General features: G+C 38.3%; 1 protein-coding gene across 2 annotated transcripts; it reads left to right on the forward strand.

The window, feature by feature from the left end:
* The first annotated feature begins 22,772 nt into the window (after positions 1 to 22,772).
* LOC107315164 lies at positions 22,773 to 25,095 on the forward strand. Of its 2 annotated transcripts, none has more exons than XM_015865231.2 (2): positions 22,773 to 24,255; positions 24,819 to 25,095. In XM_015865231.2, exons 1-2 carry the CDS (start codon positions 23,539 to 23,541, stop codon positions 24,954 to 24,956), a joined length of 855 nt encoding a protein of 284 aa, XP_015720717.1. In that variant the 5' UTR covers positions 22,773 to 23,538; the 3' UTR covers positions 24,957 to 25,095. The 2 variants fall into 2 exon arrangements, with proteins under 2 accessions (XP_015720717.1, XP_015720718.1); XM_015865232.2 differs by having other exon boundaries at positions 22,773 to 24,233; positions 24,797 to 25,095.
* The last annotated feature ends 1,884 nt before the right edge of the window (positions 25,096 to 26,979 follow it).

Genomic DNA, 26,979 nt, shown 5'->3' on the forward strand with positions numbered 1-26,979 from the left:
AAAGCTGCATTGTAGTGTATAAGCAGAAAATGTCTGAGTTAAGGTTGAAAGGACATTCAAATTCTGGCATTTCATGTATTCTGGGCTTCTGATTTTATGATCATAATGTTTAATAGATTTTTAGAGAGAATTTTCTGCTAAAAGAGCAATTGAAACCCTTGAGTTCCATCCCCCCTTATTTCCCATTGAAATGCTACCCATTGTATAAAGATCTGACACTCAGAAATGTACGAGAGCAAAGCTGCAGCTGGAAGGAGAGGGAAACAGATGTTTTTTTCTCTCTTAAGAAAATTATCCCAGTCAAATGAAAGAAAATATTCACCACAAATAGGGTTTAGAAGTTGAAATGTCACACTTTTCTTAGACTGAAAGTTAAACACAATTCTTATTGAAGTAGGTCTTCTGTATAATTTTGAACTTTTCCCTTTTGTTTCTGAACACTTTAGCTTCTTTTTTCTTTCTTTTCTCTTTCTTTTTTCTTTCTTTTTTCTTTCTTTTCTTTTTCTTCTTTTTTATTCATCATAGTTAGCTTGCATTTTCAAATGAAAGCTTGTTACGTGCCATAAAACCAAGATTTTCAATTTTGAAAATGTCACTGTGGGCACTTACCATTATGTAGCTCTTTTCCTCAAACTTTTTTCTCTGCAGAAACCCCCTGAAAACAAGCCATCTTGCTGTGTAAGATATATTCAACAAATTAGCCTTTGTCAAGAAAACAAAATTGACCAAAAATGCCCAACTAGATCCTTCACACTCACAGTGAGGACCTCTTTGTATCTTTTGGTATCATTATTGTCTGCTAAATGGTTTTCTCATTTATGAGACCCATTCTGAATGTGGCTTTCAAAGCTATTGCTGATAGCAGAGGACTGCTGAGGAGCTGAATAGTTACAAAGCTTCCACTCTTCCCTTTCTCTTCTATCACTGACTCTTCCAGCAACTGCTTTCCTTTCTCCTTTTCTCCACCATCCAGTCCATGAAAGATATCAAAGCTCTCACAGTGTAATTGCATTGATCCTTTGCCCCCCACGCCCCCTCTCCAGGAAGACATGGGCTTCTAGGAGAAATAATGAGTGTAAGGAGAAACAGCTTTCTCTTGCTCGAATCCAGCACCTTATATCAAAACAGCTTCTAACAATATGGAAGCAGAATTAGAGGGGTAGTTCTGCTCACCTCTGAAACAGGATCAGCTGCTGTCTAAAAAATTGCACTTTTCCCTACTCTCTATAGTGTTGGAGGTTTTGTGAGCTGACAAAAAGTGCTTGGTATAGATTAAAATTTGAAATATTTAGCAACTGAATTCTTAAGAAATGCAATTTGAGCTAGAGGCTTCATTGTTGTATGGTGCTGATAAGTTTCCTAGCAAAATCTGTACCAAAGTTGTATCAGCACCTTTTCTGACATCTCAATGCCAACTTTCAAGTGTTTTCAAAATGCAGAGATGCCACTGTTTTGTTGTTGTTGTTGTTTGTTTGCTTCTTTGTTTTTCATACTCTAAGAAACAATAATTTTTAGATAGTCTGTAAAGAAACTGAAGTTCTAAAGTGTTAGGCGGTTGATTTAGGAAAGACAAATGTGTTAATCTGCAAATACTGTGTGAATGAATGAATAAATAAATGAATAAATCAACTCACATAACACATGCAGGGCACCTAATCTTTCAGTGTACTTAATAACTGCAGTACTATATGTTAACATCAATCTACTGACTGAGAAAGAAGATATTTACTTTGCAACATATATCATATATGTGCCTTTTCAGTGGGGATTTGGAAACAGTTTTTTATCCAAGATCCTCCTGTAAAGTGGAGGATTACATCACATTGTCACTTTACTATAGATTTCTGCTCACAGTTTCCCATACCACAGTTTTAGCAACTGGGAAATTTACAAATGAGTAACTGCAACATTTAAATTTGTAGCAAATTGTCTAAGGATATGTCCTCTGTATGAAGTGCAGGAATGGCAGTTTCAGAGGCACTGTCACTGACCCAGTGTTTTATTTCTGTTTAACACAGGAGTTGCACAGTGCTTGACTGTACCAAGCATTATTCCTTCATCCTCCATCACTCTATACATTCATGTGGATAAACCAGACCAGAAGGCAGCTAAGTTATATGCTGTTATCTCTACCTTCCCTGAATTCTGTTCTTTTGACTATGTTGTTAACATTATTATAGCTTCAGCTTTTTTCCCCTCTCTTTTTTCTCCCCTGCTTTCATGAATATTTTAATCATTCATATCTATTTAGACTGTGAGAGAAGGTCAAAGATGTGATTTCTTCCAGTTAGTCCACATAAAACATGGCAAGTGAGGGAGGGGTAAAAATCTTTTGAGATTCCTGAAAGCCTGCTGTTGACAGAGCACACAATTCAGGGCTTCCTGCTACTGTTATTAACAGTATTAGACAAATAAATTTTGCTTCCTTTTTAATCAGGTTGCAATTTGACATGGATTATGCCCAATATAAATGCAGTGTGGAAGCAAGGAATGTGCAGGAGGAACTTCCTCCAAAGCCAATGTAGGAAGCAGAATAAGATTCTTGTACTTGAGTTATTTTAATCCCATCAGTGAGGTTTTTTTACTTTCTTCCCTCTCCTTGTTCTCCTTCTTTACAATGGCTGTACAATCATGCTTATTAAAATGTAATATGGCAGGATATCACTGGGAGAGAAAAACGTTGGTGGGAGGGAAGTGATGACCTTATATTTATTACTTCTTAGGAAAAAAAAATAAAAATCCAGGAGAGATGATTTTTCAGTTAAAAGGAATTTTCAAATAAAAGATGAAGTGAGAAGGAAAATGGAATAAAAAAAGTCAGGAGGGAAAAGCAAACTTAAGCTGGTGGGAATGTTATGAGAATATGAAAAGTCACAATTGAAACTCACCCCTCATCAACAAAGTTTTCTAGGATTGTAGAGCTGACTTTCTGTTCTGTAGTCTTTCTTTCCTCCCCATCTATTTCACGTAAAACAAAAAAAGTTTTTTCCTAATACTTCATATGTAAATAATCTTTAAGTGAAGGCTGGGTTAGACTGCTGTTTTCAGTATTTTTGTTTCAATACTTGACCTTTTATCTTCTGTGGTCAGAGCAGTTTTCCTAATAGGAGAGATCTGGACCTATCCCTTCCTCCCCATCTTCACATGGGTGTTTATGTGTTTCAGGGTGTCCTGAGATGCAGTGAAATCTTTTATTAAGCACTTCTGTGCTAACATCCATGAAAAAACAATGTAGCTGTAGGCTTTAGAAGCATTTAATTTTTAAACTGATAATGTTTAAAGCATGCTATATTCTTCCCCACTCTGAATAATTGAGAATAATGTTGTAGAAAGAAAATAAATCCTTTGAAAAGTGCATGGAAAAGTGGTTCTCGGACAGTCTTTAATCTGAAGTACACAGCTAAAGCAAAGGTACAAACTTGGAAACAAGTTAAATTTTGCTGATACCTTCCTGCAAGAACATTGTTTAGTACAGTCTTGCTTGATTGATGCTCTAATTTAGAGTAGAATTACTCTCCAATCAATTAATAAGATAGGAGAAGTGCAGAGGCTGCTGAGAACAACATGTACCTCTTCAGTTTTACACTCTCCTGAATCAACTTATTTGCCATGACATTTGCTTTACAGTGAATTTTTCCAGTAGTGTCACTGTTAATCCAACACCATCAGAATTAAAAGAGCTACGTTGATTTATAACAACCTAAGACTTGGTCTAGTATTTTTAACCCAGACTAATTAAAACAAAAGAAACAGAAAACAAAACAAAACAACATCAATAATAAATAAACAAACAAAAAAACCCCACAAACCTCCCAAGTCAATCAAACTGATTTGGTCAGTTAATTTTCTCATATTTCTGTTCTGATATAATACTCTGCATTTGATTTGAAATTACTCCTCAATCAATAGGCAACCTCTGCTTTTGTTTTTCTTCTCTCCATTGATGTCCCTCTTTAATCTGACAGCAGTGTGTTGAAATCAGCCAACAGTTCAATTGTGACTGGGATTTTGGACTTTCAACTGGCCTTTAGCTGAGAAGCACCTAGTTCTTTCCAATCATTTTTCAACATGGGAGAGGTCTCTGAGGGAAAAATAAATAAATAAATAAAATAGAAAGAAAAATATACACAATGCTTTTCTAGATCCTTTAGGGGTTTTATTATTGTCATTTCATATGATTTCCTGCTAGTAAAGTAATTCAGCCTTACAAATATATGTCATCATATTGGGATGGTCATTTAAGATGGAAATACCATTGAGAAAATTATACTAAATTAACCCATGATAAAAATTTAGCTATGGATCTTCTCTAACCCTCCTCTGCTCACCTATATCTCTTAAGTATAAAGGATAACTCACAGCATTAAAAAAAAAAAAAAAAAAAAAAGAAGTAAAAAAAAAAGTAATATAATATACAACCAAAAAGTAATATAATATTCAATCAAAAATAGGCTTTTAAAATTATTATTATTATTATTATTATTATTTATGATTACCACTGAATTCTACAGTAAATAACAAGAACTACCAAGCTGTATTGCAGTCATTAAGCCTGTATTAAATGAAGGCTGATCTCCTTTTGATGAGTATATTAGGATTCCCCATTTTTCTCATTAGCTATACATTTTCATCTGTGATGAACAAGGAACTGCATGCCATGCTCATAAAACTCTGCACCACCTAAAGCCTCATTGTGCTCACATCCACTGCTTGGTCTCCATAAACATTCAGCAAGTATCAGTTAATATCAATGGAGTAATTACATTACACACCTTTGCTTCATCCACACTTCCATGCCAGATGCCATTTTGTCAGACTAACCTTTTGCTGCCATCTATCTCAATGCAACAAAATGTAATGGAAATTGGTGGAGAAGTTCAACCTCTTACTGCCATACCACAGATATCTACTTCTGATGTCTTGGGCCAACATAATAAAACAGGAGGCATTATTTCTGGAGCAGGCCTCATTAAATATATAGTATTTATAGTGTATAAGTAACAAAACATTTTATTTTTTAATATTTTTCTTATTATTATATACATATGTTTTTTTAAGTGAGTGGAACAAAAATGTAGAACTGGTGGGATATTTGAGCTTGTTTTAATGAAAAAAGTGCTCCACCCTGGTTTGATGGCAGTGGTTGCAATTCTTAGTGAGTTCTCAAGGTGTTCATCAGAGATTTTTGATGAAATTTTACTCTTCCTGTACTTCATCCTTGACAACTGTTCACAAATGTGCATACTGCCAAAAAGCAATGACATGAATAAGGTGTGACTGTGAAGTGAAGGATATTTTTCTCTGGTAAGAAAGGGCTTATGAAAGTCTGGTAAAGAGACACGATCAGATTTTTGAATTGAATATCTGATTGCAACTCTATACATTCCATTTGAAAATTTACAGGTCATGTGTTTGTATCAAATGAAAACATGTTGCAAACATAAACTTATGGTTTTGTTATTTATTTTTTTTAATCTTCAAACCTATTCTCAAATTCCCTTATCAGAATGGAAAACATGGCTTCATATTCTTCACTGTTTAGAGCCAATGTATGAAAGTGCACACAATTATTTGCCACCATTTGAGTCAATGCTGCACAGCACTGCCCTCCCTACACCCTGGTTTCAGCTGGCACAGCTGACCAATGCTTTGGGTATTGCTGAGCGATGGTTGCATGCCAGAGGTCACTCTGCAGGGAAGAGCTACTGCCTTTCTAGTGAGGTGCAGGGGGTGGCCACATTCTGAGCTATGCCGGGCTGCATGTGGGATATGCCTGAGCAAAGGGAAAAAAGCCTGTGAGGCCTCTCAGATCTGCTCTGAAATTTGTCTTCTGTGCTTAGGCAAAAAAGAACCACAGTCTAGACTTGTGAGCTCTGAAGAATAGGAGGATGAAGCTACAAGCAGTTGGAAAGGGTAACAAAATATTGTTGGCTTTTTAAAGCAAGGATTAAGAATAAATTTGTCAACGTTTTACAAAAATCTTTTTGCGGTAAAATTCTCATACTCCAGTAACCTCAGCATTCAACAAACCTTTGCAAAATACAGATCTGCCTTCAGCTAACGCGAGAATTGATGATTTCTGAGTATTTGATGAGATAGACTGAAGAGGCATAAACTTGCCATTTGGCTGTGGTTGTATGCACATTACATTTGTTCTGCTTTCACCAAGTGCTGAAGGCTGGACGATTCCAGAGGTAAAGAATGTCCAGACTCCCAGGAAATGGAAACCTGAGTAGGCCATTGGTGTTTCATTGTTCGAGTCTAATCAGCCTCTGCAGATTTCTAGGGCACATTAATAATCAGAAGATGGCTGAGCCTCTAGTTATGTTGACAGAGGTGCATTTTCTTCCAGCCAAATTCTAGCTTGCATGGTGTTCAATGTTTGTCTCTAATTGCAGATAAAAGGCAGCTCTTCTTCAGCTTTCACAGTGGTAGTTATGCATAAGGTCTCTTGCTTGGCCCTATTTCAGAAATAAGTGGGAGTTAATGCTGATAAACCACAGGTCTCGATATTTGTACTTTGTTTTCCCCACAAAGCACTTCAAGCACCTGGATGACTTAAGAAAATAGCTAAGAAATAGAGCTGGTCCCCACCGTTCACTCTCTGCTGCAAGAGGCTAGCTGCTAAGCTAAAAGTGAATTGCCTTTGAAGGAAAACAGAACTGGGGAACACAGAAACATCTTTAAAAGTGAATGGTATTTTCTCCATGTACTTCTTAAGAGCTATGCTCTAGGAAATCTGAAGCTCTGAACTTGAAAAAGATTTAGTTCTTTTTTTTTTTTTTTTTTTTTTTTTTTTTTTTTTTTTTTTTTTTTTTTTCTGCAGGAGAATTTAATTTGACCTAGTTGTCTTGAAATGGGTAAGGTAGAACTAACATTCAGCCAAGCAATTATGTGTCAATTAATGAGTGGCAGATTGTAATAACAGTAACTGAGATGAAAGGGTAAGATCAACATCTTTGCCAGGAAGCCATATGGGACTAGAAAATAAAAGAGATCATTATCTTAAATTACAAAGGCTGTGGTGTGGTAGGATAGAATTTAAAATAAAATTTAAAAAATTACTAGTAGCAAAGGTTTGATAAAAGACAGAAGTTGATGGAGGCTTTCTGGATTATATTCTAGCCAAAACAGAACATTTTGTAAGCTCTTTCTTAAGATTATATAAGTGTATAGAGTATGTTTCTAGAGGAAGAGAGTTGATAATTGTTTTTCTCCCCTTATTCCCCTATAACATATCATAATTTACTGGTTGGTTTTTGTTTGTTTGTTTGTTTGTTTTTCTTATAACACAGTCCTCAAATCTAGACTTAGCCATGTTGTCTTAGATTCTGTTCATTTGGATTTCTCACGGTAAATAACTGAACATAGCTGGAGCCAATGGGATGAGGTTCAACAAGACCAAATGCTGGGTTGGCCACAACATTTTGGCCACAACAACCACAGGCAATGCTAAAGGCTTGGGCAGAGTGACTGGAAGACTGTGTAGAGAAAACGGACCTGGGGGTATAGATTGACTGACCATAAGCCAGCAGTGTGCCTAGGTGGCCAAGAAGTCCAACAGCCTGTATCAGAAACAGTGTTGCTTGCAGGAGCAGGGAAGTAACTGTCCCCCTGTACTCAGCACTGGTGAGGCCACATGTTGAGTACTGCATCCAGTTTTGGGCCCCTCACTGCAAGAAAGAGATTGAAGCCCTGGAGCATGTTCAAAGAAGGGCAACAAAGCTGGTAAGGGGTCTGGAGCACAGAACATATGAGGAGCAGCTGAAGGAACTGGGATTGGTCAGTCTGGAGAAGAGGAGGCTCAGGAGAGACCATATTGCTCTGTATAACTATCTGAAGGGAGGCTGTAGTGAGCTGAGGGTTGGCCTCTTCTCTTGTGTAACTAGGGATAGGACTACAGGAAATGGCTTCAAGCTGCATCAGGGAAGGTTCATGCTGGACATTAGGAAATACTACTTCTCTGAAGGAGTGATCAGGCACTGAAATGGGCTGCCCAGGGAGGTGGTGGAGTCACCGACCTTGGAAGTGTTCAAGGAACATCTGGATGTTGTGTTGAGGGACATAGTTTAGTGAGAACTATTGGTGATTGATGGATGGTTGCACTGGGTGATCCTGCGGGTCTTTTCCAACCTTGGTGATTCTATGGTTACAAGTAAATAGGTTTTTTCTGTTGGCGCCACTGATACATGTACTCCAGCAACTGCAACTGGGCTCACAGCTTCAAATCTTGCATCTTCTTTTAGCCCTGTCTTCAGAACTGTGTTTTGAGATGTTCCTTTTTTTTTTTTTTTTACATTCACATGGGTCACTGTTGGAAAGAAGTAATTAACATGTCCTTGTTGGCTGTTAGCTAAATTAATCATGCTTGTGCTGTGTCTGGGAAAATGACTTACTTATAGGCTGTTGATCTCTAGGGAGGAGACGTACTGTTTCATAATATTTTTAAAGCTGTATATGAATTTACAGTGCAGTACTAATTATGGCCATTTGAAGGTATTCATTGAAGCCTGTGATGATAACATCATGATAAGCTCCATGGCTGTGAATCATAACTATACTTGAGTGTCTGGGTCATGGCTGGAAAAATTTCTCTTTATGGATGCTTAAAAACCCTTCAAAAGTGACAATAAAACAAATGCTGAAAAACTCCAAAGCTCCCTAAAATCCTCCTAGATTTTATTATCTATTTGCATTAATGTCCTATCTATCTCTGTCCTTTCTCTGATACAGCCACTGCAAAGTCCTAACATGTTTCCCACCCTTCCAAAAAGTAATGATTTCATGCCCACTCAAAACAGAGTGCTGGCTATGCTCCTTGAGGTGAGCTCTATTCGCAGTGTTCTCCTTACCTCTTCTAAATTATTTTAACAGCTGAGAGCATCCCAGTTTCTCAGTCTGTCATCTGCCCTTCTAAATTGTCTTATCCTTCTCAGTGAGAAAGTCTCCTTTTTTTGTGTGTGGAGTTGGGGTTCAAATCCTTTGCAGTTTGGCTAGGAGGAAAAAAAAAAAAAAAAGGACATTTACACCTAGCATCACTTTCCAGGTTAGGTGATCCATCTGATGTATCACATCAGTGCTGTGTTCATGAATTAGACAGACAGTGAGGGGAGAAGATGAGGTGGGAGCTGTGGGCTTTGGAGTCTGTGTACTCTGGGTCTTATTTATTCAGTTAATGTTTTCACAGGAAAACCACCTCTAATTTCAGTGGAAAAGGAGCCATAGCTCTGATGATATGAAATTATTAATCTCTTCAGAACACAGTCCAGTTGCCTCTTCCTCTTGGTCCTGAATCTTTAATATATTTACAAGACATAGAGATCCAATTTCTTTAAGCATACAGCTAAGGAGTGCACAGAAAACTTTGCTTGTTGAGTTCTCCGGTGCTGCATATGGCCTGAAAAGCAGGTATAAACGATGACCTGCTTGTGCCTTCTATATATTTACAGACAGTTCACATTAGATTAGATTGGAAATGAAAGCTCTAGCAGAACAAAATCTGAGCATCAACACTTTTGATGTGGTAGGTGACTGATCTGCAAATACTAGTGTCCTGAAAGCAAAGGAAACTTACGAGCAGTGAGCACGGAAATTAGGATTTTTTTAGAACACAGTAACAAGCCCACCGTAATTAGCCTCTAGGCCATCATTGAGATGGAACTTTGAGCTACCAAGAAATAACAAAGCCAAAAAGCAAAAATGATGATGTAAACAACCTGTATGTTCATTACTATCTCACTATGCAGCAAAGCAAGTTCATGTTTAAGAGACATCAAATAACATTGCACTGGAGAAGTACAGTGCAAAAGCAACCCTCATGCCTCACTTCTACATAAATAGAATAGTCTCTTTGTTGTTTGTGGAGTGTGTTTCTTTTTGTTGTTTTGTTTTTTAACTTTCTTTTTGCAATAATCAAATTTACTCTGAAATCGAATAGTGAAGAGTAAACATCAACTGATAGTGTTTTTCAAAATCCCTGTATGAGCTGTCAGTGAGGCTCTGATAATATTGAAAGGAAATAAGCTACCGAGGACCAGGAGAAACCTTCAAAGAGGAAAAAATAAAGAGCTGAAAACTAAAGGGAACATGAAATTAGAAGATTTCCACAGTTTGTAATAATGATGTTGTAAAGCTTTTTATAACCATTTATAACTGAACTTTATGCACAGCAATTAAATCCTTTGCTTATGAACAATTAAGGGTGAGGAAATCTGAAGTCAAAATTTTACTTAGTTTTACCTAGGTTCCAGCTGTTTTGGCTATCAGACCTGTTCTCTTCCTTCCCGTAGCATAATCCCAAGCCTTCCAGCTAGAGCCACAAAGGATAGAAGTGTTTTCTGGGTTTTAAAAAGAATTTTTCAACTTGTTTTTCAGTGCTACATTTCTCCTGACCTTAGGCGATTATTGAGCTTACCTCAAGAAGGTACTTCAGCACCTTCTTGGTTAATGCTTCAGGTGCTTATTTCCTACCAGCTGTTGAGAATCAAGCACAGACCCAGTGATCCCTTCTTCCTTAGTCCCTTGTCTCTTCATGTTTTCTGGATCTGACTTTATTTTGCTACATTTCTAAAGTGTAATAAACTGTTGGGCATTCCTGAACTATCAAATATCCATACCAACTATCTGCAGGTATTACTCCCAGAGTGTGCAAAAAAAAAGGGTTTGATCAACAGGATTGAAGATTATTGAAGAACAAATGAGGGTGTTTGTCTATGGGGGACTGCAGAGCTTGGCTTCCACAGTTTTTGCATTAGAAAGCTGTGTTAAACTGTTTGCTATCTTTTGCATATGCTGTGGAGTTCCTGGGTGTTCTAGTCAAGTCCCTTAAACCATGTCATTAACAACCTATTAATATTTTTTCTTTGTGTGTCCAGCTGGGATTTCTGATTTATACGATAGCAAGAACAACAAAATGTGGGGGTTTTTTTGTTTTTTTGGGGGGGTTTTTTTTTTTTTTTTTTTTNTTTTTTTTTTTTTTTTTTTCCTTTGGTACAAAGACAGTTTCTGTTGTCGCCATCTGAAAAGCCTTGATGATTTTGCTGGGTACTTAAGTAAGGATGGTTGCAGCCATTACAATCACATAACAGCCTCCTTTTTTCATGCCAGAGAAGCCAGCTGTGACAGAATCATATCCAAAACTAAGCCACAATGTAGGGATGAACTAGTAACCCTACAGATGCTTTCCTGTTCTCCAGCAATCACATCATCAGTCTAGAAATACCAGCTGGTTACCAAAATGTTTGCCTGAGATTTGTGCCACGTGGACAGCCATATAATTGGCATTTTTATGTGGAATAATATTGGACAATAGTAGAGGGCAATTAGTCACTATTACCTTTCCTCTTGTGAACTGCAAAACATATGCATCCAATTCCTGTATTAATTATGAGTAGGGTGCAGGAAGATAGCAAGGTTACAGACCTAACGTGATATCATATTTGTGACAGTAGACATAATTACCTCTTGCCAGTTAGCATGCAAAACTTTGTATTATAAATAACTTATTTAGTTGCTTATAAATTTTTATGCAGTTAATTTAATATCATGGTAAAACTTTAAAGCTACTGGTATTTCAGGTTAACTGGGTTATAAAGGCAGGATACAGAATAATGTGCACCAATTCTTTTTTCTTTTGATTTTTGCTTCATTCTTTAAAAGTTTTCACTCATTTTTTCTTTTTTCTTTTTTCTTTTTTTTCCTTTTCTTTTCTTCTCTTTTTTTTTTTCCTTTTTTTTTTTTTTTCCTTTTTTAACTAGCTCTGGTTTAGAATGTAAACTCTAAGATATGTTCCATCACGGTAAAATTCCTTCTAATGTTAAGTGTATGTAAAAAAATGATGTTATACTCCTTGTTTTCTCTTGTAAGAGAATGCTGTCGCTGATCCTTTGTGCAATTAACAACTTCAGAATTAAGCTTGATTTATTTAAATAACATATTCCTACTGCATTTGAAGCCCAGAGAACATGCAAAAGGATTTAGAAACCTGAATGTACACACACAAAGCTGAAGCCCATAAACATCTGATCCCTTTGCAAAAGCTCTTACTCATTTCACATGCCTTGATTCATGGTATATGGTCTGTTAATGTACTTTAGTAGGATTTGAAGTGCTAATAGATAACTTTCTGAGCAGGTAGAGGTTATCTTTAAGAAAACAGCAATGAAAACCTCAATAGCAATTCATGTATACCTTTTAAATGAAAATAAAAAAGCCATTAACTTATAGACATTTCTTATTGTTGTCTTCATGTTAGCCCTTATCAGAAATTCTCCCTGACTTGTGCCTTTACAGTATCATCTTAATATTCCTTAATTTAGTATACTCAAACCATGATGGAGAGTTGCTTTATGGAAATCTTACAGAAAGTGCCCTGCAACTTTTGCAGTAAAGGGAATCCTGCTGGATCCACTGTTAAGTGCTGTTGCAGCAGCAATAAATTTATTATTTTTAAAAATAACAATTATTTTGATGAAGGTTTTCACACTTTCAATGGTTATTCAGGAATGAAAAAATCACTAAAGACATTTGAGTTAATCATGTTTATTGTTGGTGTTGTTTTTTGCATATTTGTTTTTATTTTGGAACTCTTGTGTGGACTTTAGAAATGTTTTGAGATGCATATCAGTTGAATTATTCATTTTAACTATCCTTGGCTCATCATAGGCCTTAAGGAAGAGATTGTTATGTTATTTCTTTTCTTTTTTTTTCTTTTTTTTTTTTTTTTTTGCATATTTAAGACAGCAAAATGATGGCAAATAGTCATTATGAAACGTTTTGAGTTAACTGAAAATGCAAAATATTTGATGAAAATTTAAATGTTTGCTTAAGAGCAAAAATAATGAAATTCTTTGATATTAACACCACCAATTTCTATCCATGTTTAGTGGTGCCTAATCTGTAATGTACTGAATAACATGAAAAAGTTCAGCAACTTGGTGCTAGAATTCATTGTGAATCACGAGCTTGGGAATATTTCCACCAATACTCATTATTATTATTATTATTATTATTATTATTATTATTATTAGGGGGGTATGGGTTGGTGGGGTTTTTTTGGGTTTTTTTTTGTTTGTTTTTTTGTTTGTTTGGGTTTTTTTTTTTTGTTTTGTTTTTTTTGAGTCTTGTGTGGCTGCTCATATGACTGACTCACTGCAAAGCAATTTTTTATTTCATTTAATTGTTGAGATCCGAATTGCTGTACAATTCAGATCCGAATTGAGATCCGAATGTGCTGTACAAATATTTACAAATAATCTCAATTTATTTAGTACTCTGCTGTGCCTGTGTCCTGTTGTATAATTTTTTGGATAATATGTCATCAAATATGTTATTTTTCTTTTCCATTTACAGAAAAGCCCCTTTACATTGTGCTTTTGGTGGTGAGGGGCCTTAGCTCTCTTTAGAGTAAGGATTTCCTTTAATATTTAATCTAAGAACCTAAATTAGACTCACGTCTTGGTGGTAAACATGTTTCTACTGTTGCACGTGCTTTATCACTTTAGCACATAGCCATGCCTTTTAAGAAAGATACCATGATTCTTATTAGTATTTTTTATCACTTTGTTATGTTTTGTGGGATATTTTCCTTTTGATCGTGAGAAAGCACCAGTGCACAGGACTTGAGCAGTTCTGCTTACAGTCTTACTACAAATTGGATATTATAGGACTTGAACTCTAGCTTAGGGAGCGTGATACTAAAGTGTTGTGTAGTGGTGTTAGCAAATTTTTTTTTCCTGTGGATGGCTCAGGCTATCTCTCACAAGTAGATTTTTCTTTTTTTGAGTTAGAAAAGAGTTCAAGTAATGTAAATGACAATCACATAATGTTTTTTTCCCATTTCTGGATCTACCAAGTACAAATCTCTCCTTGAAAGTATTTAAAAACAATTAAACCAAATAATTTTCTGAAAAATAGAGATGAAGAACCCCCTACAGCAAAGCTCTATAGTTTGGAAAATGCCTCATAAAATTGATCCCCCTCTCCCATCTCGGGTTTCTTGAACATCTCCTTCCTTGTTTTTCAGACTTCATTCAGTCTAAAAATGAGCGCTTTTCTACTGAGGCTACCTTCATGAGAACTGAAAACAGTGTTCAGAGATAGCTGGTTCCAGAGTTTTAATTTAGGAGATGCCACAAAATGGTACCACAAGTGAATTCTGTGGATGCAAAGATCTTCAATCTATACTGGCTGGAGACTACAGTCTCCCTTCCCATCACTACTGAAAAGGACTTGGTTAACTGTAATTTTAAAAGAGTCTCAGTACTGAAATGACCAGTGAGGCAACACCTAGCCAGCAGTTGTTCATACTCCTTTTGTGACTTCACTGTGAGCCTCAGCAGGATCCCAGCTGAAAGCTAAGGATCATTCTTTCCAAGTGGACCTTTAACAAGTATGGGGACTGAATTATGTAGCTGCTGACCTTTTAAAGGAAAACCTGGGGAAGATGAAGAGAGCAGGAGTATGTTGGTTCTTGCCGGCTGAATATGTTAGCACTCTGGAATCATAGCAAATTTATCTGCAGCTGAAATTGAATGTAGTTGGAGAAAGGAACAAAGTAGGGATGCGTGCACAGGCTTTGCAAGTTTCTTACTGGTTTTGAAATCATCACTTAGAGTGTGCTCTTATGTGAATGTAACCATAGAATTCTTAAGAGCAAAGTTGTCATAGGAACTGGACAAAGACCTGTGGAAGTCTTGTCAGATCATCTCACTGGAATTCAGTGGATCTGTGTCTTGAAATAACTGACCTTTGAAAACCTTTGGATAAAGCAGAATTTCATGTGATTGTAGTAGTTCTCCATTCTCCCGTCTGGGGTGATTTTTTTGTTTGTTTGTTTGTTTGTTTTCTGTTCTATACTTGTTTTTGTCATACATTTAATTGATTTTGAAACTGGGACGCAAACTTCAGCCCTCTGGAGGGAGACATCCTCTTCTTTTTTTCTGTGTCCTACTCATGGAATCAGGCTCCTGAGGACAGGGGCTATTTACAATATATTAGCAGGAACCATGGATTCTCGGGACTCCTGTACTTGTGTAATGTAAACAATTATTTGTTCAAGATGTCCATCAAGTCAGTTTTAACCTTAACCTGACCTGAATTTGAAGCTAGCTCCTCAGAGGAACTAAGTTCTAGTCTAAAAATACTTTTATGTTAACAAATTATTGAAAATGTCTGAATCTGATACAAGAACCTTTCATCTTTTTCCTTTTTTCACTTAATCCAACCAAACAATACTCCCTTCCTTATCCCCCTCCTCTTCTCTCCCCCTCCTGCCTCCTTAGACTCTATTTTAGGCAAGTAGCAAGTAAATGCAGCTTTTCACTGAAAGCAGCAAAATCCCACCCAGACAAAACTGATTTCAGTTGAGTGACACCAGTTTAAAACTGCAGTGAGTCAGGAAGTGAATCAGAATGCACAGATTTGATGGACAAAGAAAGGCACATCAAATGAATGATGTAAATTGGATTAGAGTGATTTCTTTCCAAAGAAATTGCTGTCAGAATTATAGAAGAAGTACAAATGGAGCAAACACTGAAAATAATTCGGTAGAGCAAGGAAAAAAATATGTTATTCATCATCAGCTCTTTATTACTGAATTTGCTGAAATATGATTCAGAATTCCATTATGCTGTGTGTTTTTGATTATTTTAAAAAGCAAAAGGAAAGGAAATATAATAGTTACACTATGGCACAGAGGGCCTGTGTGTCCTATTTTCAGATCTGGGACTTTCTTGATGCATGATTGGGAAAATTTTTAAATAATTTTGTGTTTCAATTTCTCTTCAAAGATGAATGATGAAAATCAACTATCTCAGAAGACTTCATAAGAATGATTATTTTGTGTTTACAAAGTGTCTTGAGGTTATCCCAATAAAAGTGAACACATTTCTAGTGGATGTAGATGTGGGGGCTGTAATTATGCCTACTTAATATCAGAAAAATGAAATTTCTGAAATAATTGCTTTTAGAGTATTTAGTATTTACCTCTGTGCAGGAATGCTAAGTCATGGTTTGAAACAGTGACTGAGCACCTGGTGAGAAGGCAGGGCCAAGCCAGGCGATCTCAGGTGCAAGCAGACCTTAATTAAGGGATGTCAGGGGAGGCAAGAGTGGATTGTTTAGAGACCTCTGTTTACCTAAGGGCTGTATTGGCCTTCCTAAAGTAAGCAGACTTTCCCTTTTTCCACACCTATTGCTGTTACTTCTCAGCAGATTATCCCTCACCTTGCAGCTGCTCCCTCTTCTAACAACCCCTTTTCCCCCTCTGATGGTACTGTAATTCACTGCAATGGTCTCTGAAATTTGTATGTTCTATTTAGATTATTTTTTTTTTTTCCTCAGTCCAACTTCAGTCTTCTTCACACTCACTAGGACTCAATCACACCCACTTAGCACTGTTCAACTCACCTCCATCTTGACTGATGTAATAAATATGTGATGCACCTCATGAAAGTGAAAAATGTCCTAACAAAAACAGTTAGCATCCACCATACTCAGAGACTGAAGTTAATCATGCATAGCCTACGAGTGGTGTATTGTTAGGATACTCTACCCAATGCTTTGTGCAGCTTCTGTTATGCTGGCTGAGGTAATATGAGTCTATTTTCCCCTCCAGTCGGGAATGCCATCATGATACATTGTGAGTGTAAGGGAGCCATAACCCAACGCTGGATTGCAATCAAGTCCTATACATCTTATTCTGCCAGTGACCAGACGAAATATGTATACAGACTTTTTCTGAGATATCTTTTGTGTGGGACAGCACAGGAAACAAAGCAAATCTAACCAGATAATTTCATCAGGAAGTGAGGGTCTTTCCACTTCATATGGAAAACAAATACTAAGGGTTCATTTTCCAGCTCAATGATAACCAGGCTGACCTGAACAGTTTATTATGGAGTATACATCTGGCTCTAAAACCCTTTCTGCTTTTTTCTCTCTCTCTTCCCGCCCCCCAATCATGAGCATGGTAGCTAATTTCAGGGTAAGTAAAACAAGCTTATTGTCTATGAAGTCAGTATAGCAGGTTTTTTTCTTCATAGTTTTAGATTCCACATATTTAGATTCTGCATATCAATTTAATCAAACACTATTTTCCAAAAGAGATTTTTTTTTCTTATTTTGTTCCTTTTTTTTTTTTTTTTTTTTTATATATATATAGTCTCCTGAATTTAACTTTGTTAACCAAGAGAAATGAAGAGATAAGAGGAATAGCAGATAAACTCTCAGTTCTATCATTTCACACAAAAGGTATGAAACTACCACAAATTCTTTAGTTATTCTTTAATTATAATGGACTGCTGTATTTTTTCCAGTATGTTTGTACTAGAAAGCATATGGGAATTGTTAGGTCATAGCCGGAACCAGTGATTAAGCACCTGGTGAAGGGGGTGTGGCCAGCCCTGAGAGCACAGGTGCAAACAATTCACCTGTGTGAATTCTCATTTAAGGGCTGGCAGCTAGAAGAAGAATGTTTCTACTTGGAGGTCATTTTCTTAGGGGTGCTTTTCAGCAAGTCTTGTTCCTCAGAAACCAGTAAGTGATTCCTTCTTTATTACTGAGAGTTGCTGAATATGTTTCTTGGGTGGTCTGAAAATTGGTTATTGGAGCTATATTCTCTGCTTTATATCATACAACATGGTGGAAGTAACTCATATACCTTAAAAGTTGGAAGTGTAATTTGGTGGCATCGTTTATAGTTACAGCTTTAGATAAAAATCAAAGGTATTGTGCAGTTTTGTTTTTAAATTTTCTTTTAAGTAACAATTTCTTTGACAGCTCAGCTTTCACAAACCTTCATCTTGAGCTATTTGATATGACTAATATCTTCTATTAAGTTTAAGTGGCATTAAAACTAAGTCATATGCAAATGGTAGCCTAAGCATGCACTTGTTCTTTTTGTGAGTCAGCCTCAAAATCTGTTTCAATTAGTCTCTTGCGGAGGATATGAGAACTGATCAACTGTATGTAGTCTTCAGGCAATATTTGCTCCTTTCACTTCATGAGTTAGCAGCTTTTGATTTTTGTTTTATCAGATTTCATAGCATAAACCAGAAAAGATTCATTCAATATGAAATGGTGGATTCAGCTAAACGCATTTATAGTCTGTGTTTTAGGGATGTTATCTTGCATCTTATGCTTTGTTGCTTGAGTTGCTGTCCTGTTAATGTTATCAGGAGTGAATATCACTTCCAGAAATGGTTCAAGCAGTACTCAATTTGAAAGCATGTTCAAGAATGTAAAGTGTACAAGTAGAAGTCATTATAATAGACGATCCCACTTCTACAGTCTTGCTTACTCCTTTAAAAATATATTATAGTACTACAGTTAACTTCAGGATTTATCCTAAAGCATTTGAAAACAGCAGAAAAATCCCATTTAACAGTTGCTTTTGTTCAAAAGTAATTTTAAATATAACCTTATTTTATACTTGTTTCCTAGCCCTTCCTTTAGACTGCTTTCCTAGCCTCATCCAGAAAACACTACGGGGAGCTCATGTGTCAACTGCAGTATTGACGTAGCGCTCCTATCTTTTTTAATTGGATGAACAAGTAAAGTGCTTACCACTTAATAACTGAAAACAGTGCAAGAAACCTAAGCAGGTTTAATGGGGGGAGAGGGAGGAAGTATTCGTATCCTTAACAAAAATGGACTGTTACAGGCATTGTTGCTTTAAGGATGTCCTTGCAAAAGCAAACTAAACCAACAACTCAATCAAAACAAAGAACAGTAAAACACCAGAACAACTCACCGAATTGGTTTGAGAGTTACATGTTCATAGGGAATAGTATCTTATTCTTCCAGAGTTGAAGGATATTCCACCAACAAGGCAAGCAGACTGTGCTATTGCTACCCTGGCTAAAATTGTCTAGTTTGGTGGGGCTGGTTGGGATATTTCCATATCCCAAAGCAAAATTTAGTTATATGCCCCTTCTGCAAAACACTGAACCTTTTGACTGTGCTAAATCATCTTAATGATATGAAATCACTTTCAGAAACAATTACTTACAGACATGTAAGATCTTGAACAAACCAGTCTTGAAGTACCATTCTACTTGCAAATCAAAAGTTGGCAAAAGTTAGATACCATACCTATTTCACTACTAAGATTGCATTTTTCTCAAGAGCTTTGGTCAAATGGGAACTAATGAACAGTCTAATAAAAAATGTTATATAATTTATTTGTAACCTTTTATTCCTAGTAACCTGAGTGTCTAGCTAGATTTTTGGTATCTCTTGTCACTTATCTGCATTGAGATGGTGTTTGGCTACAGAATTCATGCTCAGAAAATAAAAATATTGTCTACTGATTATGATGAAGTAAACTGAATAATTATCGTGTACTGAGACTTCTATTTCATATGAGACTTTGAGTCTTCTGTGCTATAACCAGTGACTTTCGAATTCCAGGCCTGATACCACATGCTGGGATATGACGATGACTGTAGTGTTCACTCAGTTCTTGTTGGGTAGTCCAAAATTCCTGAGGTACAAAATTTGTTTGCCTTTGCTGAAGCTTTCATAGTTCTGTTTGTTAAGTTATGGCTAAATCTGAGTGCAACTTTTGTTCTCATCCATGTGTCACGTACATATTGGAGTGCACACTAATGCCTGAGGATATAAGAATTGAAAAAACTGTAGTGAAGACTGATTTGAATTTCTGAAATGGCTAACGTTTATTATAAATTGTAGTTATGATGGAAAGAAAATCAGCTGTTTGCAGTTACTATGTATGATTTAACAGCTTAATACTAAAGAGGCAAGAGACAGAACCCATGTAACATAGGAGAAGTGGGATTTTTGATCAGTAACAGAAGAGGTAGCCAAGGCGATATAGTATAAGAGTATAGTGAAGCTTTGTGTGATGTCTTTCAGCAGTGGCTACAATGAGTAACCTCTGCTGGTGCAGATTTTTGAATGTGGCATGGAGGCTCTTGTTCATCACAGTCAAAAATGCATTGCTAAAGGTGGTTCATGTGCTGATAAATAGCATTCTGTAACTGAGCATTTGCCCTGTTGAGTGGTGTTCCTGTGCCCTTTGGATCTGTTGTAGTTTCATGGAAATAAATAGGAGGCATTACTTTTGGAGATACTCTATTTAGTAGAGGGAAACATTACATATCATCCTGCCCATGACTTAAAAATTGTTATGTATCTGTTATTCTTGGAAGAGCAGTCAAAAATGTAAAAGAAAACGATCAGACACTGCCCTACTTACATTTGTATTTCTTGCTGCCAGTTTCAAAGACTTCATAGCAAAAATAGTTAAAATGTTTTATTTAGAATGTAATAATAATTAATAAAAAGTTTAAATTCACTCATTTATATGTAACGATAACAGTGACAGCTTTTAAGTATGAGCTAATAATGATGTTTTTTCATATTAGCAACAGTTTTGAATTGCTCTGTTACATTCAGCTTTTTGATGTTCTGTTCAGTGTTTGGTATGAAACAATTTTACTGTGGGTTTAAAAAGCTAAGTATTAAAAGAAAGGTGATGTTAAAATCTTCACTCTCAGAACAGCATAATACCAGTGTAGTTCTGTACATCAGCACAATCTATTGTTGTCAAATGTTTCAAATGCCAGAGCTCTTTTAAATACCACTAACATTGTCAGAGCCTCATTTATACATGTATTAGCAAGGTAATCCTTCAATCATAAACTTCTAGTAGGACATAAAAGGGATGATTACTGACATTCTGTAACCTTTTCAGAATTACCTAGGGGAAACAATATAATGAGTATCTTGGGCTCACAGTGACCTCAGACTTTTCATAGGAAAGCGAGAGAAAATAAAACAAAATGATGTGACCAACTGATTTCTCTTTTGTTTCCTCTTTTATTTTACTTTGTAACAACCGGTGGAGCAGTCATATTCACAAAACAGCTTTGTTTAGGTGGCTATAATTCTCATTAATGGATCTTTTTGAGAGAAGCAAAGTAACATCTAGATTAAGTTGTGGAAAATTTTTCTGAGGCTGTGAGAAGGTTTCTCCTGCTAGTTTCAGAATAACTTGTGAACCTCCATATGTGCTCTTGGACAAATAAACAAACAGCACAACTAATTGTCAGTGCTAAGCCTGATTTATCACAACAGTGCTGCAGGCAGCAGCGTATCCTGCTGAGATGTTAAAATATAATGACTGTTTCAGCGCAAAATTTAGTATAATTTTTTTAAAAAAAATCAATAAAATCCATCTTGTATCTCAAAAATATAGCTGAATGCACTCTGCAGATTGGTTGAGCTTATATGTTGAGCAGATAAACTTATTTGCAGCAATGCCATAATTTATTATCTTGAATTCAGAAGAGCCTAATCTTTGGGCTGCTTTCTTTCTGATATTACTTTGTAATGTATGTTTTCAGTAGGAAGGTGGATGTTTTAAAAATATGTTTAAGGTGGCCACTATGGAATCATGGCTTTGGGATGTTTCCTGGCATCCAAAAAGCTTTGAAAACATGTTTTAACAAACCTTTCAATGCCTGGGAAACCAGGTGGTTGTTTTTGAAGAAAATCACCCTGGGTACAAGTTCCACTCACCAGGAACTGCTTGCACAGCTAAGGACTATGTCTCAGATATTTGCACAGGAGCTCCTGCAAACTTGTTAGGACTTTGGGCTGGAAGGATCAGGCAACATCCCCAAAATAGCATGTGTTGGAGCAGCAGATAAAACTGGTAGTTTAACTAGGAGAAAGGTAAGACTGTTTGGAGGTGACAGTAGCGCTTCCAGTGCTGGTTGTAGTCTAGATCTCTCTGCTGCCTGCAACCAGCTGCAGTGGGGACTAAGATGAAAAAAGACAGAAGCAAGAGATGACCCAAACTTGCCTGGGGAGCTGGAGGGGCTCCTGGCAATACTGCCTGTGCAGGTGTACTGAACGTTGCTGAGTTGAACAGAAACAGTGTGGAGGCAGAAGAAACATCAGTTTGCAAGGAGCAGACCTTTTGCATGGAAAAATTACCCTGCTAGGAGCCACACCTTGATAGTTTGATAGCTGAGGGGTTATTTTTCTTTCTTGATCTGGTTTGGTGCTTGTTTCTGTGAGCTGGTTTCTATTTGTTTGGGGTTCCATTTCACTGTTAGAGTAAATCCTCTGAAAGTGCTCAAGTTACCTCAGGGAAAGATTTGGCACAGTGATCAGTGACAAGCTGTAACTGTGTACAGTGCTCTGCAATTTTCTATAGCAAGCAAAGCCCTTTACCTTCCCTAAAGGGCTGGCTGCAACATTATTCTGTGTGTTCAGATCATTCAGACTCTTCATCTACTAGCAATTGTGTGACATTCTGCTTTGTTTGTTTTTTTTTTTTTCCTTCCTTTCATTTCAGCTACTCTGTGGCCTGTTGAAGTCCCTACATCAACTTGTGTACAATAGAAGTTTTTTGTAGGAAATTTAAGCATTGAAATCAAATTCTGATCTTGGTCATGTTAGTGGAAACATGAAGTTATTAATGAAAGTAAGCTGAATGACAGAACTGAATTTCCACCATTGAAAATCAGATTTACAGAAAATATTTTGAACATGTTCCATGTTTTCTGCATTCCCTTTCGATTTTGAGTGTGTTATTCCTTCCTGGAGTACTGTAGGAGCATAAGAGCCCATGGCTACAGGGAAGCAGGTGAATCTAAAAGTCCAGTAATCAGTAGTTTGTAATTGACCTAAGCGTGCTGCCATCTGTATTGCAAACTGGCTGCCACGAAAAACAAAAAGCCACAGAGGGATATTTTCCTGCAGCAAGAGGTAATGTGAAAAATAAAAAGTAGAAGCTATATTTTGTTTATCATATACGAGCAGTGATGTATTAGGCGGCACGAACTCACGGGATGTAACGCGATAGGCCTCCCCGTGCTCGGTAATGTATATGTATGAGGCTGAAATTGGAGCCCTATATAAGGGTCTCACACGGTTCATTAAACGCCATTTTACAGCTCACCATATTGGTGTGATCAGCGTGTAACTTGGTCATGGGGCCGTCAGATGCACATTCTCAATGATGGACGTAGTTCTTTAGGTTACCTTACACAAGGCAACAATTGGTGCCCCGTGTGAGGACGTCCTGAGAGTGAGTGTGCGACGGCTAACCGCGAGACGGACGCGAATCCTACGGTTAGATCCCGTGGAAGCGCCGGAGGGGCGATATATTGACTGCAGCTACTGATTATCCTGCGGTAAGACCGTGGAAGACCGTGGGACTTTGGGCCCGGGTATATATACAAAGGGTGCGAGGACGTACGGTGTCGAGCACCAGAAAAAACATGGATTCCGTCACAAAGGTACTATTACGGGTTTGTAAAACCCACTGCGGTAGGAATGCTCCTTCTAAGAAGGAGATTGTTGCCGTTATTACTTTTTTGCAGGAAGCGGAGCTTTCACCCTCCCCTTGTAATTTGCTCGATTCGGAGCGGTGGGAATCTTTCACCGCTGCCCTGCTCCTAAGAGCAACAAACGATTATAAGGCGGAGGAGTTAAAAACCTGGGTTTTGGTCCTGGGTGCGCTTAAAGCGGCTAAGGAGGAGAAAAAGATCCAGGCAGTCGCGAATGGGGTTTTTGGGGTGGGTTCCGGGACGTCTGGGGTCCCGGAGGGTGCGGAGGAACCGCTCCCTTGCGGCGACTCCGTACCCAAGATGGCGCCGACCACGCCGGCCGTTTTCACAATGGCCATGGCGGCGCCCGAAACAACTCCGGAAGGGATGGCGGAAGTTGCCTCATCTGGGGAGGGCGCCGCCATATTATCCCCGCCTATACCCCTGTTTGCAGAGCTTTCGTTCACCTGAGGGGGGTGGGTCCTGTCCGAGGGAGGGAGAGTCATGGGGGGAGGCGCGCCGTGGAGGCGTTAAGCCACCCCTAGACCCGCCCCCGGAGGAGGGACCTCATCCCGCGAAAGGGGAGGAACGAAAGGTACTGCCTGCCCCTACCCCTTTGGTTTCGCCTCCCGAGGAGGGGGAGGAGAAAGGGGAGGAACAAAAGGTACTGTCTGCCTTCACCCCGTCGGTTTCGTCTCCCGCGAAGGGGGAGGAGAAAGGGGAGGAACGGAAGGAATTGCCTGTCCCCACCCAGTCGGTCGTGGTTCCCCGGAGGAGGGGGGAGAAGTGGGAGGAGCGAGAGATATCGCGTAAGCCCACTGATTGGACTGACATTTGCGATACAATGCGAGAGGTGGGGCTCAAGGAGCGGGACTGGGCGGTGTTCCCAATTGTAGTCAAACAGGAGGGACCGGTTTGGGTACCTTTGGAAGCAAAAGCAGTTGCTCGGTTTATAGAGGCGATTGACAAAAAGGGATTGAGATCCCCGATGACAATGAGTGCCTTTGAGGCTCTCGTAGCCCCAGTCCCCTACTCCCATATGATATTGAAAGCCTTATGAGAGTAGCCCTCGAACCAGTACAGTTTACTGTGTGGAAGGAGGAGTGGATAATACAACTCAAAGCTGTTTTAGCACAGGCTGCGCGCGATCCACAGCATCCAGCAAATGGGAAGGAGGGAGATCAAAAACTGATTTAAATGAGGCTTTCAGGTTCATCTGCGGATTTGGCTGATCTGCAGAGAGGCAGCTTAGGACCTCCGCCAGGAGAGCTGCTTGCCACCACGGGGGCGGCTACCTCTGCTTTTATACACTTTATAAGAAAAGCAGAGCCTGTAGCCCCGTGGTCAGAGATTATGCAGGGTCCCTCAGAGTCATTCTCTGAGTTTGCCAATCGATTGATACGGGCAGTAGAAGGATCGGAACTGCCTAAGGAAGCGCTGACTTCTGTTATAAAGGATTGCCTGAAGCAAAAGGCTCATAAAAGTGACTCTTCAGAAAAAGGAAAAAGAACAGATAAAGAACTGCTGCTAGTACCAACGAGAAGGACATCTGTTGTATCACTTGCTGTGTGTCTTTGTGTAATTGCATTCATTACCGGGAGAGGGTACTCACTTAACATCACAACCAGAAAATATTTGGGTTACATGGTCTAATCGACCACAGCAGTCCTGTCGGAACTCCTGATGGACGTTAACAACATCAGACACGCTGTTCTTCAAAATAGAGCTGCAATTGACTTTCTGCTGCTTGCTCAAGGGCACGGGTGCAAGGACTTTGAAGGGATGTGTTGTTTCAATCTGAGCGACCACAGCGATTCGATACATAGGAAGTTGGAATGGATGCAAGAACACACGAAGAAGATCGCAATAGATGATGCATTCGGAAGCTGGTTGGAGGGACTGTTTGGTAATCTGGGCCCATGGCTTAAGCAGTTTCTCAAAGTATTAATCATAGGTATTTTATTCTTTTTAGCTTTAATGATTTGCTTACCTTGTTTGTTTCAGTGTGTCCAGGGTTGTTTACAGCGTATGATAGAAAGAATGTTTAACGAAAAAAGGTATGGGACAACAAATTTACCAACCGGGTTATGATAAACTTGAGAAGAACGAGGAGACTGTATAACCAAGAGTCCTTGGAGTTGATAATCATCGTAGAAAAGGCTACTTGATGTTAATATAGCATATTTGCGCACTACCGGGACCTTCTGTAGCTTGTCTACCTCACTTTTTAGATAACTTATTAAGTTTAAATTATAGAGACTAACATTTTTATATTAGGATTAAGGATTAGCGTTCGGGATGTAACGGGGCATACTTTATCGAGCATGGAGAGGGGGAAATGATGTATTAGGAGGGCGGGCAAGAAACCACGGACGGTGTAACGCGAGGTAGGGCCGCCCCGGTGCTCCGGAAGTAATGTATATGTTATGAGGCTGAAATTGAGCCTTATTAAGGCTTCACGACGGGGGTGCAGTGTGAAACGCCATTGTACAGGCTGACCATCTTGGTTTGTCAGCGTGTACCTTGGTCAATGGGGCGGTCAGATGGACGATTCTCAATGATGGAAGGTTGTCTTTAGCGTTATCCTTAACACAAGGCAACAGAGCAGAAAGAGTTTAAAAAGCTAAAATCATGACTGAGTTATAGTCTACAAATACTTAAACTGTTATTGAATGTACATGTGCCTGTACTGAGACAGTGATCTCTGTAGACTTTGTGGTTGCCTGTTCTGTTGTTGGTGGAAGGTGACCAAGGGATAGGAGGAAGATAAAGATGAAGGCAACTAATGAATCTGAAATAAAACAGTTCTCTTTTGCAATTTCTCTTTTGTATGTATGAAAAATTGCAATGGTTTTCAGCCTGCATCTACAAGTCAATCTAGTCAAGCTGTATCCAGCCACTGAGGTTAGCGCCTTATACTTCTAAGCTTCTCCTCCAACTACTTTTTGATGAAACGTGTACAAACTGAATTGCACAGAAGTAATGGAGGCTTACTATCTCATTTAAATACTGCTTAATAATAGCAACAGGATTTGTAGATTAGATCAGATCCAAGTCTGAATTTTGGTTCAGAATCCACCTACATCATATGTAGGTCACAGTCAACCTTTTATGCCATTCTCACATCCCTTTGAACAACCATGCCTGTTGGTGTGACATACACCCAAATGTAGTTGCCCAGCCCCCTTGAATAGATGGACCAGTAGTCAGTGTTCTTATCTAATCCTCCATGAGTAACTTTGAAGCATCAAGTCCCCTTCAACTGAATATCCCCAAACTCTGAGGTAGTTTTAACTGGGCTTAGTTTTCATTTTGTAGCTCAGGAAGCTGTCACTGAAATGTGTACAGCTTCCAGAATTACATCCCTCTTTTGGCATACAATTCTTGGATTATTTCCTGTTTTCTAAATGCTGTAGCAGCTGGAGCCACTCCTGGTGGCTGCACCCTGCACTTCACACAGCTGCCTCCATGGTTTTTATGAACATTTTCCATTTCTCATCCTGTTTTCTCACTGATGACTCTGGCAAAAAATGTGCTCTGTACTGGAGTTTAAAAAAAAAAAAAAGTGCATTCCAAACGTCTATCTCAAAATAGCTAAAAAGGATTTTTTTTGGTCCAGATGCAGGCAAGCAAAATTAGTGCCTATTGCAGTGAATTCATATGCCTCAGAATAGGT

This window comes from Coturnix japonica, chromosome 5, assembly GCF_001577835.2.
Source record: "Coturnix japonica isolate 7356 chromosome 5, Coturnix japonica 2.1, whole genome shotgun sequence".
In the NCBI taxonomy this organism is placed as follows: domain Eukaryota; kingdom Metazoa; phylum Chordata; class Aves; order Galliformes; family Phasianidae; genus Coturnix; species Coturnix japonica.